The following is a 14,273-nucleotide window of genomic DNA, read 5'->3' on the forward strand; positions in this document are numbered from 1 at the left end:
CACCTTTAAAACGAAACCCAGTAAAGTGTCCAAGAGGACGAGCGGCATCGCTTTCGCATCCCTCAGGTTTGACACGCACAGCATCACTTTCCATGATATGGGCAGTGAGAACAAAGTTCCCATGATGCTTTACGGCATCGCTAAGGTCACAGCGTACAGCATCGTTCCCATCGCAAGGCTCACAATCGCATTCCACTTCAGAAGCCACAAACTTGAATTGTGCCTTTCTGAACTTGTTTTGTGTTTCTCTGAAAGCATTTATCTTGTTCGCTTGGTCTTGGTAGTCCCAATGAACTATCGATCTTGCCTAGGGTTCCCTTCTATATACAGACCAATACCGACGTGTCCATACGGTAAGGTGAAATGATTGGGACGTCGCACTCGCTTCTGGTACACGATTTGATAGACTTTTTCCAAGGGTCGACTGACGATGTGGTGAGTGGGTACACGTACAATCTTGTTGGGTTGATAGGTGGTCACTTTAAAATGTTCATCTTTTCCAGAGTGCAAGGCTTATTTCAATACGCCAAAGTTCACTACTCGACTGGTACGATAATTCAGAGTCAATCCTTTCACTTTACACTTCGTGTGCACTTCTCCTTGTTTGTCCCGGTATTTGTAGCCGTAATTTTTTGGACCACCACTGACGAAACTTAGAATCTTGTCGTCGGGGTGCTCGTCTGTCCAGGCTCCTAAACGGTCTCCTTCGATGTCAGGGTGCTCTTGACTCGGGTGATGGATGTAAATGCAACTGTCCGTGTCAAAGTACAGAACACGTTCCCCTAACAGTTCTAAAGCTTCGTACAATTTTAAGCGAGCATGAGCTGTCAAGCAAGTCGCAATGATGACATTTCCAAAGGGGTCGTCTTGTACAAAGTCCAGATCTTCTTCGTAATTGACCAAGATCAAATTCTCGCGAACGACGTCCACGTGTTTCATGAATTTGGTTTTATCGTGAATCATCTGGAAGTAGCGGGAAGGTTCTGTCAAATACTCCGTCTTGGGTAAACACGGTCCTTGTGCCATTTTACCCCACAAGCAATTTAACATCACTTTGGCAAACGATCACCTGCCTTCGTTTTTCTCGATGTGATCTAAAGTAATGCCTTCTTGTGCCCAGTATTTCTCTTTGAATGTATTTTGGTCTTCGGGAGTGTGACACCAGGAAGGATAGCCACTGGCTTCTTGCTTCAGTTTCAAAAAGGCATCCACGTAGTCGGCGAAAATGCCTTTCTGCGTGGGGTCACCCTTGTGGTATTGTTGTGTCTTGGGAAAGTGGCAAATTTCGTACACTTGTAACAGTTGGTATCCCATGTCCAAAGTTTTGAACAATTCTACGCTGACCCACGTCCCCGTCAAGGCCTGTTCTTCCTGGATGTGCTGACAAGGTTGGTCTTGGTTGCACGTTTCAGCACAAGTACGTCACAAAGGAAACATCAGTTTGTCTTGGCAATGGTGAGGTAAGACGGGATGGTATAGGTTCGTGGGAGGCAAAACTTTGCACTTGATCAAGCCTTCGTATTGTCGAATGTTTTTCGGGTCGATGTGGTCGGTGAACAATTGTGGGTGCCCTACAGGAAAGCGACAATATTTGCACACGTAGGGATACAGCGAACACACGTCCAAGTATTTGATTTCTTCTCCTTTCTCTTCGTCGGCTTGGTACAGCAAACAGGTGGCATTGGTCCTTCCTCCGTACAAACTATCCTTTGGGTTCAGGGGGTCCATGAACTGGTAACTTTCCACGAGGAGTTTAAACTCGGGATCGGTTTTCAAACGGTGATCGTACTCGTGTTCCCACATTTCCACCACTTGGTATCCTTGCTGTTCTAACTTTAGGCGTCGCTGACAAGTGTCCTGGTACAAGTCTTCCATGGTTCGTTTTAAAAACTGATTTTTAGTGCCACGGTCAGGGTAACAGACGGGACATCCGTGAAATAAGCAACCGTTAAACTCGTACACGATCTTGGGGTTTTCTAAGTCCCAACCATCGACCGAATGCGTTCCGATGGTCTTTTCACCCCCTCCGTTGCAGTCATGCTGAATCCATTTGTCTTCCTTGTCGCACAAGTAATGTAACCAGCGTAGGGCTTTGACCGAGTATTGACGTTTGACATAGTTGGTCGTTTGAGGACTGATGACAGCCACGGTGTTTTCAGGCATGAATCGTTGCCGGTACACTAAGGAACACGCTTTGGCAATGGTGCAATCTTCTTTCAAAGGATCGACCCCTCCGTGTTCCATGAACAGTTCTCGAAATTTTCCACAGCATCGCCGTAAAATGTCCACGTCGGAACGACAATACTTTAACATTTCTTCCTGAAAGTCGAAAGGATCGGAGGCGTGAGCCTGGTACCAAGCGTAGAAAGCGTCTCGTTGTTCTGTACGCATGTTGTCGGGGTCGTAATAGTGAGCCTCAGCAAATGGGATAGAATGGTATGTTGATTGGCTTCCGTATTGAAAAAGTGTGGAAAGTACCCTTTATCCTTTTCTGTCATTCCAAACGTTTTAGGCATTCGACTCAAAGGCATGGCCAAATAGCTCATCTAATCTTTAAACTGTACTAGTCCCACTTGCATGAAAATGATTTTGGCTCCGTTCAAAGTGACTTTAGGACGCTCGGTGCCATGTTCTGTATAGTATCTCAAAAGAAACTGTCCATCGTATCCGGAGAAATTGTGAGCCATCACCGTGGCATGACAATGACGATCTCCGTAACGTTCGATGTCCTCTTGGCTCCACGTCTCGTCGATGGGATCTAAGACCCATCGTGCGAAATCGGCAAGCGTGATCGGTCCTCGAAATCTTTTTTCACGTTCTCCAGGAATCTTACTGCATTGAGGGCAATGACTGAAGATAGGTTCTTGAATGCACTTCTCACACGCTCGATGAGCCACGTTGAAATTAGGAATGTGAATGCCGGTCTCTTGCATGCATTCAAAATCGAAAAAGATGAAATTGCCTTTCTTTTTGTGACCGTCCTCTTTCTCTGGTTGGGGTTGGTATTTTTGCACATAGCACTGATGTTCCAAGTCCACGATGTGGTGACAAATGTGACATTTTTTCTTTCCTCGACATACGTGTGCCTTGGCATTATTGGTAAGTATGCCTTGTCCACACGTAGGGCACAATCTCATTAGTTGACAAGCACATTTCTTCTGTGAACCTTATGTCTTCAAATGGTAACAGGCACGGCTGACAAACGTACGCAGACAAGCTGAACAATGCACTGGTTCTTGTCCTTCGCTCAGACAGGGTGGAGAGGCCAAACATCCTGAGCATTTCGATCCACAATGTTTGTGTTGTTCTCGATTATTATAGCCATAGGCACATTTCTCACAGTAATATCTGTATCCCAGGAATCCGGCGATGGCGGTAATGGTATCGAAATGGTCATCGTGATGATAGAGATGAATGTATTTTCCTTAAAGTCTTGGCCTCGAAACAAGAGAGGTCCGCGCACTTCTTGAGGGTGCACTTTCAAGGTGTAGCGTGGAGCTAGGGCATCTTGCAATTTTTGCATCTCAGGAATGCCACAGGGTGTGTCCTTGGACAGGCCAGCTTGTTGTAACAGGAGTTCTGCTTCATTTCGTTGTTTGACTCGGTTCGATTTTCGAATGTTCTCCCAGGTCCTTTTCCATTCTGTCGTGTCGTTTTTGTCGACATAGGTTCGTCCCACCACGATGGCTCGGGCTAAACATTTGGTCTTGAGAATTGTGAATTTGGACGAGGCTCTTTTTGGTGATGCGAAGACCGTTCACCAATAAGACCTTTTTGTGTCCTGTCCCTTGAGGAGGAGAGACGTGGGTCATGTCCAGTGTGGCTTTTCCATCGGTGATGTCAAACTGGTCATTAGATTGTTGCACGTGTTGAATCTTGTCCATGACTTTGGAAGCAGTCAATTCTGCAGGGGTGCTAAACTCGATCCAAACAGGGGATTTCAAACCGTCGTGTTGTATGGAAAGTCTCAAGCGATCGTCTTCTTTGGGTTGACATTGTCGCTTGAGTGTGGTGAACAAAGAATAACACATCTCGGTGATGAACCCTTCTGCTTTCTCTAACGGTACTTCGGACTTGAAATCTTTAAACTTCACCGTGTATTTATAAGCCGTGGTTCTAAATTTTCTAGAGGGTCGCTTTTCCGTCTCTTGAATGGAATAGTACTTTTCAGGGTTAACTAAGGGCGGTGAACTTTGTTTAGAGGAAGACTCTCTGGGTTTGAATTCTGGTTCACTCTTGTCCTCTTCAAAATCACTGGCATGAATCTGTGCCAAGACTTCAGCTCTGGTACGAGGCGATAGATCACGTTTCTGCCTCTTACTTTCTTCTTCTTCTTTCTTCTTGAATGAAATGGATCGTTTCATCTTGACTGTAAAAAGTCAAATGACTAAAATTTAAACACCATGGGTTACTTTATAGTCATGGCAGACCAGCGTATATAAAGGGTATGTGTATTGTCCTTTCACTATTCATTTCACTCTCAAACCGAGCACAACGATGGAAGAGACTACACAAATCGAACATTTCATCAGAGCGTTGCGAGGGGTCATTAGAAAATTTTCTTCAGACCAGTCGTCGGACTACTCACCTTCCTTTCGAGATAAAAGTCAAGATACTTGCTATATCTGTCAGAAGAAAGGGCATTGGTCTTCAGAGTGTCCAGACCGTCAAAAAAGAAAAAAAGGGGCTAGAAGAGACAAAAGTCAAGGTACCTGTTATCATTGTCAAGAAAAAGGACATTGGTCTCCAGATTGCCCAAAAAAGAAACAAGAGGAGCCAGAAGAAGAGAGGGATTCTTCAGAGGAAGAAGAAGTGGAAGAAGAGGAGGAAGAAAACAGACAGGTAAAGAAAAAGAAAGAGGAGAAGAAAAGAAGAAGGGAAGAAAGTGAGGAGGAAGAGGAGGAAAAGACTGTGACGGTGAAGAAATTTAAGAAACAGAGACTAAACAATGAGAAAAAAGAAGTGTATGAACTTTTTAAAGTGTTATGTTGTGAATTGTGGATTGAATTGTAAATATTTATAAAAGAATAAATTAGATATAAAGGTAAGAGTCTTTGGGTTTTGATTTTAAAATAAGAACTTACACTCACACACTCATATACATGTACTATAGGGGTAAAATGGTTTGGGGTTTTTTTTTTTAGTTTGAATGGATGTTGGTAATTGAAAATCTGTCTCTTTTCGAGATACGTGGGTGGCCCTGAAAAGGGCCTTCTTTAGTGTAGGGGTGAGTTTAAGCAATCAACTTTAACTGTCTTAAGCCTTTGCCACGGCCAAGGCCTACTTCTGGACTGCGTACTGTTGATGATGATGATTTGGTTGAAATAACTAAGGGTGGCACGGTAGGCTTAGTCACAGGGTTGGAGTGTTTAGCTCGGGAAGGTCGTATTCTCTTCGGTCATAATAAAGAAGTCTGATACATTTGTTTCAGACTTCTTAACTCTGCTAAAATGTCCAACAGTACCGTGACCGTTTGATTTTCACACCCTTGTTTCTTTGCTAGTGCTACTTCTTCTTCTTCTTGTTTTTTTTCTTTCTTCTTCTTCTTGCTGCTGTCGCTGTAGGAGAAAAGCTTGTTCCGCTTCCTTTTGTCGTTGTATACATTTCTCCAATTCTTCTTTCTGTCTCTGTCTAAAATTTTCCACGTGCGGTAATGAAGGAGAAGGTGGCGAAGGTTCCGGAACAAATTCTTGCGAGGTAAGAAAATCCACAAAATCCCAGTTCACCTCTTCTGAAAGTAAGTCCGGGTTCCCTTGGGTAGTCTCCACGGTTGGTGAACCCCAATTTATCGTTTTCTGAGTTTCCGTCATGTTGAAAAACTGTCGCATGAATTGACTGCGCACAGGCGCTAGCGAATCTATATAGACCACATGGCGTCACAGACTGCTCTCTTCGGATTGGATGCGGGCTGACTGAATTATGTAACGCGTGTTTGGATTGGTCAACGAACTCAATCCGTTTCAATCCTTCCTCTCCCTATAAATAAGTGCAGTTCACTGCATTCCTTCACTTGTTCTCAGCGCCTCAACATGTGGACCGACGTTCAGTCTTCTACGCTTGTGTCAACGATGATGTTCAGGACGGACATACCGATGTATATCCGATCCGAGTGGACAGTTGTCCATAGGACCGACACCAGCCTATGGATACGTAGGATTTACGTGGAGAGGCAAGGATGCCTCAATAGAGTTTTAGTCTATGGACCTACAGTTAGACGAAGTTTAAGAGGAAGAAGATGTCGTAGATGCCCTTTATGTTAAGGGCATATTAACATAAACCCAAAGGCCCTTTTCAGGGCCACTCCAATATCTCGAAAAGAGATAGACTTTCAATTGCCTACCCCATTTTTTTTATTTTAAAAAAAAAAATAGAGACCCCTCCCTGTTTCACTTTTCGCCTGTTCCATTTCCATAGACCCATCAGGTCGGGACCGTATTAAAATAGGGTCCCGACCCTGTTCCATTTCCCCTTGTCCCTTGAAAGGCCCACACCCTATTCCCATGTTCAATTCCCCTTGTCCCTAGACTAACCCAAAATAGATTCCCGTGTTAATTCCCATTGTCCCTAGTTTTCCCCATGTTAAATTTACATAGTCCCCAAAGTGCCGGGACCCTGTTTTTAATGGTAAGTCCCATAGTCCCTATACTACCCCACTTCACTACTTACAACCTTGAAGTACAGAATTGGATTAGAAAAGTTTGAAAAATCTGAAATTATTACTTTCAGTTTTAAAATGAAGTTAATAAAACTTATTCAAGAATATGCTAATAATTAATAACATTATCGTTATTTCATGTTCAGTTTGATATAAATACCCAAATATTGGTATCAAAATTTAATGTAAAAATTTGCTTATTATTGCAAGTGAATACATGTGCCTCCGGCTAATTATATTCATTGGTGAGTTCTACAAGAACCCTTGGATACCAAACGTGCTTTCCAGCAGTATATGAGCAGCAACAACTTCCTGCAATACACGAAGACCTAAAGATCAAGATTCTTAAATGAGTAAAGAACATTCTAAACAAATTGAAAATCAAATTATTTACGATGAAAAGCTATTTTCTTTGATTCATTCTGTTAGTTATGATGTTGGCAGAGTTTGGTTTTTATTTCGAAGAAATTGAAATTTAACTGGATTTCTGAAATTAATGAAATTGGAAGAACAGTTTTTTTCAATACTGCATCAATAAAGCTTATAACGGAAAAGGGCTTTTGTTTACAGAATTATTAGAAGATACGATCACACAGGAAGATGCATATATTCATTTTCGCTATGCAGGTGAAATTTTTAAGATTTTTAAATCATGTTCTATGGTTTCCCCTACCCCACTTTGGGGAAGGGGATAGTAGGGGCATGGGCGCCATTTATCCATGCAATCAAAAGGTAGATAACACTCTTTCTATCTTAGGCTTTAGGTGTCGGGGATGTAACTCTTTCTGTTTAATCCTAAGGGGCAATATCTCTTTCTTCCTTTTGTCCTCTAATGAAAACACAAATTGGCAATTCTACAAAACAAAAGTAAAAGTGATCGAAAGTCCTAGTCTGGTTATGTCATAAAAAATAGTTATGACATCATAACAATAGATTTTCAGTCCTGGCACTAATTATTACGCTTAACGGTAACGATCAAGGATTCCAAAGCACCAACTTTAGTTCTAACAATGTATCATATCTAATGATAATGACTGAAGTATTTGAATGACTCTAGTCACATGGTTTCTCCACGTTAAGTTAATTGTAACTTATTCTTATTTTATATTATCATAACAACACGCAATTTGCTTGCAAGTAAAACTATTTTCTGCATGAATAAAGTGCGTTAGAGAAGAAAGCTACAATTTTGCTGGAAATTTAACTTTTGCATGACAAAGACATTATTTTCTCCTTTAGAATGATATATTTATTGTCGACATGAAGAAATGTCATGAAATGAAATTATTATCTAATCCATCTTTTCTCTGTGAAAAACATTTTTTTTTTAAATGAGAAAATTGTTTCTGCAGTTTCATTCATACATCAATATATTTTTGCCTCAAAGAAATTAAACATAATAAAGATAATTGCATCATATAACAGCCACTGTTAAAAAGATATTAAATACATAAAATAACAAATTATATTTTTTTTAAAAAATATTTCTCATTTCACAGTTGAATACACTGAAGTGTCCTTTGAGGAATAAATGCAATTGGCTGGAAAAGATGTTTACATTCAATGAAATTTGAACAGTCGTATATAAATAGAAAAGAAAAAAAAATCATAACAATCTGCATAATATAAAAGACAATAGTAATTACTATTTATTTTAACATGTCTTCAATATTGTAACTTTTAACAAATTATAATTTGTTAGTAACACGCGCATGTTCATTATATGTTTACTTAAATACTATAATATTTTCTGGAAACGTTGCATGCACTGGCATCTTGTTCCACAGAACTGTACCAGAGTATAGGAAGCTTAACATAAAATAGTTTGCTAACACCATTATTAACAAACACATAAGCGTTTCCCGTCCATTTAGATATTTAGAAACAAAATTTTTTCGCAATTTTTTATAGATATTGACAAAGATAATGTTGGTGAAATGATCTAAAAGGTAAGCATGATTTTGTGTTGTAAAATGGATAGAAGAAATAAATTATAGTGTTAAAAGTCGTAGTAGTACATGTTTTCAATGCACCGGGAGTAAATCATGGTACATTTTTATTCATATATCTTGCATATACATTTGGAAAAGTGTTTGACAAAAAGCAACAGGGCAAATTTTTAATACAAATGAAAAATTAATCTTCTACCTCACATTTTTTCTTAAATGCCTCCCCTAAAACCCTACTCCCATTTTTTTGGTGATATTTTATTTACAGTTACACCAGTGCGTTCTCACATCTTCCGCTAGTATAAAAGGTATCCATTATTCTTGCGAAATACAGGAAAATATGTACCATGAATAACTTTCGAAGTTCAACAATCTACCTCGTGATCTTACAGTGCATTGGAGACCTCATTTGTGAGAACGAATGACATTTCAACTTAAACGTGGGTACTCGACAACATCCGCTTTATTAGACATCAGTTGTCGAGAGCCAATCCCCTGTATTCTAGTCTCATGGGAACGGATGACATGTAATTCAACTTTAAGGTTGGCACTCGACAAAGTGAAAATGTATCAGTTACTTTATGCTAAGCACAGAGCATTATTGATGGCTAGTCTCCATGTACAGTAGTTTCAGATACATGTTCGTGTACATTTCTTACATGACCGCAATATTGTTGAAATTGTTTTAAGTTTTATTGGTGAAATAGTTTGTCTATAGCTTGTGATTTTAACAACGTTTAAATGCTAACTTCCTCAAATTATTGAGGACGACCGCAAAAGTTGTCTCTCTTGTGTGACTCTTTCTACTGTTTACATTGGCCACGGTTCCTAGACGGCAAGACTGAAAAAGGTGAGTTGAATGTTACTCCCCCTCTCCTATCCATTTCAGTGAAATATTTGCTGCAACACATTAACTTATATTTAAAAGCTGGTTTTAAAAACCCAGTTATGATTTTTTTTATAGCTATATAATCATCTTGTTGTAAAATTAGTGGAGCTTCGCCAGATGCAGCACGATCGTTTCTACTGTGGATACCTTGTTGTCGATTTCAAAGACAAAATGTACTATACATTGAGTGGTAAATATTTGTTCATGTTGTTAAAAATGTACTGCACTGAATCAAGAATAAGTAAGTAGAGTAACCGGTTCCTTGTAGCAATCGGCTTAACAGTTTAATCATTTTCTGTATGTACAGGACCCCTAATACAAATTTCGATAGAAAAACACCTTCCGTTCACTCTGAATTATTGTATAGAATTACCATGTATAGAGCACAGTATAGGATTACCTTTATAGATGACTCTGAATTAATATATAGAATTACTCTAAATAGATCACTGTGAATGATTATATGGTAGTGTCGTGTAACGAACACTTTATTATCACAGTTCATTGGCACTGATCATAAACTTATTTCATTATGTTACCGATCGACACGGTATCGCTGCTTTACTCAGAAAGATGGTTGATTTAATAATAATAATAATAATAATAATAATAAAATACTGAGATCGACATACTCATGCTAATCTTCCATATGGTATGCAGAAGAAATGGGTAAACATAAATGTATACTAGTAGGAATGTGCTATAATGTAATATGGCCTCGACTAGCAAAAAACAGTGCTGTGAACAATTTCTATTCACAAAACACATTCAAAGACATAGTTACACTTGTATTCACTCTCAATATAAGACACTATATACTAGGTAAAAAATTCAAATGTAAAATAACAAACAAAAAGATAGCTGCCTAACATTATCTTTAGTATAAACATGCATGTACACACATACATGCAGAATCAGACATTGGTCTCAAACATTCATCCAATACATTAACTAGTACTTGTTTAAGCATAGTTTGATAGAAAATAAAATGTATTACAAACACTTAAAACATGTACACTACATGTAAATGTAATTAAACTTACTAGTATATGACGAATACAGGTGAAATTATTAATACCATGCAAATTTAGTTTATAATGCAGTACCAGCAGACTGAGAAAGCCATTTTCGAATTAATGATCGCTGTTTAAAATTAAATAAGATGGCTTAAGAAATTTCTTGACCTGAAACTTACAGTGGTTGGCTTTTTTTCTTATCTTTTATGGATGACATTCCATACTTGACATCAGTGTAACTTAATGATTAAAAAGGCTCTGAATATGGCCTTGGCAAAATTGGTGTTTACCTTCCATGATCTTAAGCCAGTAGTTCCCAACCTTTTTTTTGTCTGCGACCCTAGGAAATATTTATTTTGAGCCTGGTGACCCCACAGAATGACCTCATGACCTTGATTTGGATCATGAACCAGGGGTTGGGAATCACTGCCTTAACTTGCAATGCTGACAACTGAGAGATATAAATTTTACTAAAAGGTTGATATTTCTTGTTCTAAATCATCTGACACTAAAGTCCTTTTTGCATTGTTAGATATTTGTTCAGCTTTCATAGTAGAGCAAACACAGAGGCTAGTTTGGAATATTCATTACATATTTGTTTAGTTCAGTTCAAGGAATCATCAATGTATACATGAACTCTTTGTCTTATAAATAGGATGTGTTTGTTGAAAGTTGTTTGTTAAGTGAAAATGAATTTCCCTTTAATGTGAAGGTGATAATTATAGATAGGTATCCTCAGATCATACAGGTATATATACATATATATATATATATATATATATATATATATATATATATATATATATATATATATATATATATATATATATATATATATATAATTGTAAATGAAGGTAAATATATAGCACACATATATGTAATTATTTATAATAATGAACAGTAGCAGATGTGGGTGTATATTCTTTGATTGAAATCATATGTAGAATGGCAGTGCTGTTACATAGGATCCCAGGTACAGTGCACCCTCTTTGTATTCATAACAGAATTACAATAATTCTTCATAATTCTTTCTTTTTCATTTGACACTGCACAGGAACACGTCATTTTATGAATGGGATGTGTTCCTTAAATTTAATTTATTACTCAATTTTTTTTAAAACAAAAATAAATTTCAGGTTAATTTAAAAGCAATATTTATTAGAGATGAGTGTCATCAGATAATAAATATATAAATGATAGTAAAGGATGGTATATATATATGAAAAAAGTGTTATAACGAACAGTAATTTGAAATGAACAGTACTAATTAAAATATACTGTATAAAGGAAAAACAGGAACAAAAATGAAAAGAAAGCAAAGTGGCACTATTTAGCAGTATAGTATACACAACAAACATACAGTACATGTACAAAGATGACCACTGGATCATGAAGGTTGGTGTGCAATCAGATTAGGAGATAGTGAATGCCTAAAACTTTCTGTGATTTCACTGCAGTTAATGCAGTTATTAATGGAAAAATGTAGAGAGTCCTAAATTGCTAACTTTCGTTGGTTAAATATCACGCAAATTTTTGTTCTCCTTTATTTATTGTCATGTTTTGATATCACTTTACTATACCATTCAAGTCATCCTTTAGCTGCATCTCTGTTTGTGTAAGATTATTCCCATTTGAATACATTGTAGTGTCATCAGCATACGTATCAATATTAGAATTATTTATGTATAGTGGAAGATGATAAAGATATAAACAAGAGATGCCTCAGGATATAACTCTGAGTCACCCCTGTGGTAATGCATGTATATGGCTGTGTTGAAGATATGCTGCTAGAGATCAATATTTGATGATGAATTCAACATAAGACTGGAAGCATTCTTGGTTTAAAGAATGTACATATTAAATATTTTAACTTGCACGTAAGTATTTGATGGTTAGCAAAAGCAGAGGCTTTTTTTAGGTCAACAAATATGGTTTCTTTGACACTCTTATTATTATTTTATTCTATCCAGTTATCGGAAAGGTTCACAGGGACTGCATGATGAGATTTTTTTCTCCCCAAAACCTGATTGAGCATCATGAAGTATTTTGTAATACAAAAACCTGTACAGATGATTTGACATATCTTTCAGTGACTTTAGATAGAGTGAGTAAAATAAATATAGGCCTATAATTGCCAGAGTAATTTTTGCCATTTCCAATAAAATTGGAGTTAATTTAGGAACTTTTAGCAGATCCTGGAAAAATGGTGTGCTAATACTTGGTTCACTGGAGGTGCTACACTGGACATAGCCAGTACTTGTTACAAAATGTGACAACTTTGTATGGAAGTTTTCATTAAACTGTCCTGAGACAACTTCTTTAAAGAGTATTTGAATTGTATCTTTCTTTTTCTATATATTATTAATTTATAGTTCAACTTTTAAACTTTTAAATTATCAATCTGGGTAAGTAACAAAATGAAACAAGATGATTATCAATACTGCTTGTACATATTCTTCAGTATTTCTTGTTATTTTCAGAAATTCAGCAGAGAAAATTGCAAAATTGCAGCAGTTGATCATTTTGTCAGTTAGAATGGTATCTGGTGTATGGTTCCACTCTGACAACTGCTTTGTGTGAGTTTACAAACTGTCAGAAAGTGACAAATATTAAAGGACAGTTAACTATTTGAAAGTGCATCCAGGACTTTAGGACACCATGGGGTGTGTTGCTAGTGGAGAGGATAAAGATGCTTTTGAGAGATCCAAACAGATTGACAGAAAATTACGTCTGGAAGGGGAAATGTCTTCCAGGGAGGTGAAACTCCTTCTTCTAGGTAAGTCTTTTAACCAATATTTCATTTTGATTTTGACATACTCGATCTCTGTCTTTTGTCATGCAGCTAGTAGTATTAGAATTAAGAACACAAGTGGTAAACAGTATCCATGCAGTACTGATGAAGCTTAGGGTACATGTTAAAGAAAATTGTTTGATAACTAAGCTACAAGTAAAGCTTTGTATGAGTTTCTGTCAATGTACATTTCATGTGTTTAATTTAACTGACAATTATGGAAGAAATGTGTCTTACTCATTTAGTCTGTAAAGGAACTTAATGCTTATTGTTTTGTTGATATTTGGGTCAGAAGCAAGGTGGAGTGATACACAGGATTGCCATTATTGTAGTCTGTTTTCCCTTCTGTTGTCTAGTGTGATCCCCCCCCCCCCCAACTTTATTGGTTGATTGTCACAATATCAATTAAAATAGGATTTCTAACAGCTTTACTATTTACTTGAAACAGACTTTACAAAACACCAAAGTAGTGCATGTTGAAACAGACTTTACAAAACACCAAAGTAGTGCATGATACTCTGCATCAGCAAGAATGACACATTTTTCTACCTTTTGGATTCTTCTGTGTAGTGGCTGACATGTCTGCCTGTTATATATAAGAGTGGTGGTTTGAATCCATTTGTCTATATTTCAGCATAATGTCATTACATTGCCTGGATTGTGTCATGCAATTCTTTTCTTTTTACTTAACTTGATGATGATAAAATTTTTATCCATATGGCTGTGTAATGCCTATTGTTAGGTAATGTCTTTCAAGTAGGAGTTGCTTTTTTAGGCCCTACTGTTGTCAGCTTTAGAGTTAGCACACACATTAGAGTTATCACATACTTTTGAGTTAGGACATGCTTTAGAGATAGTACATGCTTTAGAGTAAGTACTGTGCATACTTCATATAACACACTTTAGAGTTAGGACATGCTTTAGAGTTATGACATGCTTTAGAGATAATACATGCTTTAGAGTTAATACTGTG

General features: G+C 37.5%; 1 protein-coding gene across 2 annotated transcripts in view; it reads left to right on the forward strand.

Moving 5' to 3' along the window:
* LOC149787540 (guanine nucleotide-binding protein G(i) subunit alpha-like) overlaps positions 1–14,273 on the forward strand; it is a 121,843-nt gene that overhangs the window by 23,284 nt on the left and 84,286 nt on the right. The window contains exons 1-2 of one of the 2 annotated variants that reach the window (XM_089973684.1): positions 9,074–9,454; positions 12,990–13,285. In XM_089973684.1, the coding sequence (XP_089829810.1) occupies positions 13,168–13,285 (118 nt within the window). In that variant the 5' untranslated portion in view covers positions 9,074–9,454; positions 12,990–13,167. Of the gene's footprint in view, positions 1–9,073; positions 9,455–12,989; positions 13,286–14,273 lie in introns of those variants that run through there. The other variant, XM_089973685.1, reaches the window with a different exon arrangement.

The sequence above is a fragment of the Sinohyriopsis cumingii genome, chromosome 11 (assembly GCF_028554795.1).
Source record: "Sinohyriopsis cumingii isolate HCF-2022 chromosome 11, ASM2855479v2, whole genome shotgun sequence".
NCBI lineage: Eukaryota > Metazoa > Mollusca > Bivalvia > Unionida > Unionidae > Sinohyriopsis > Sinohyriopsis cumingii.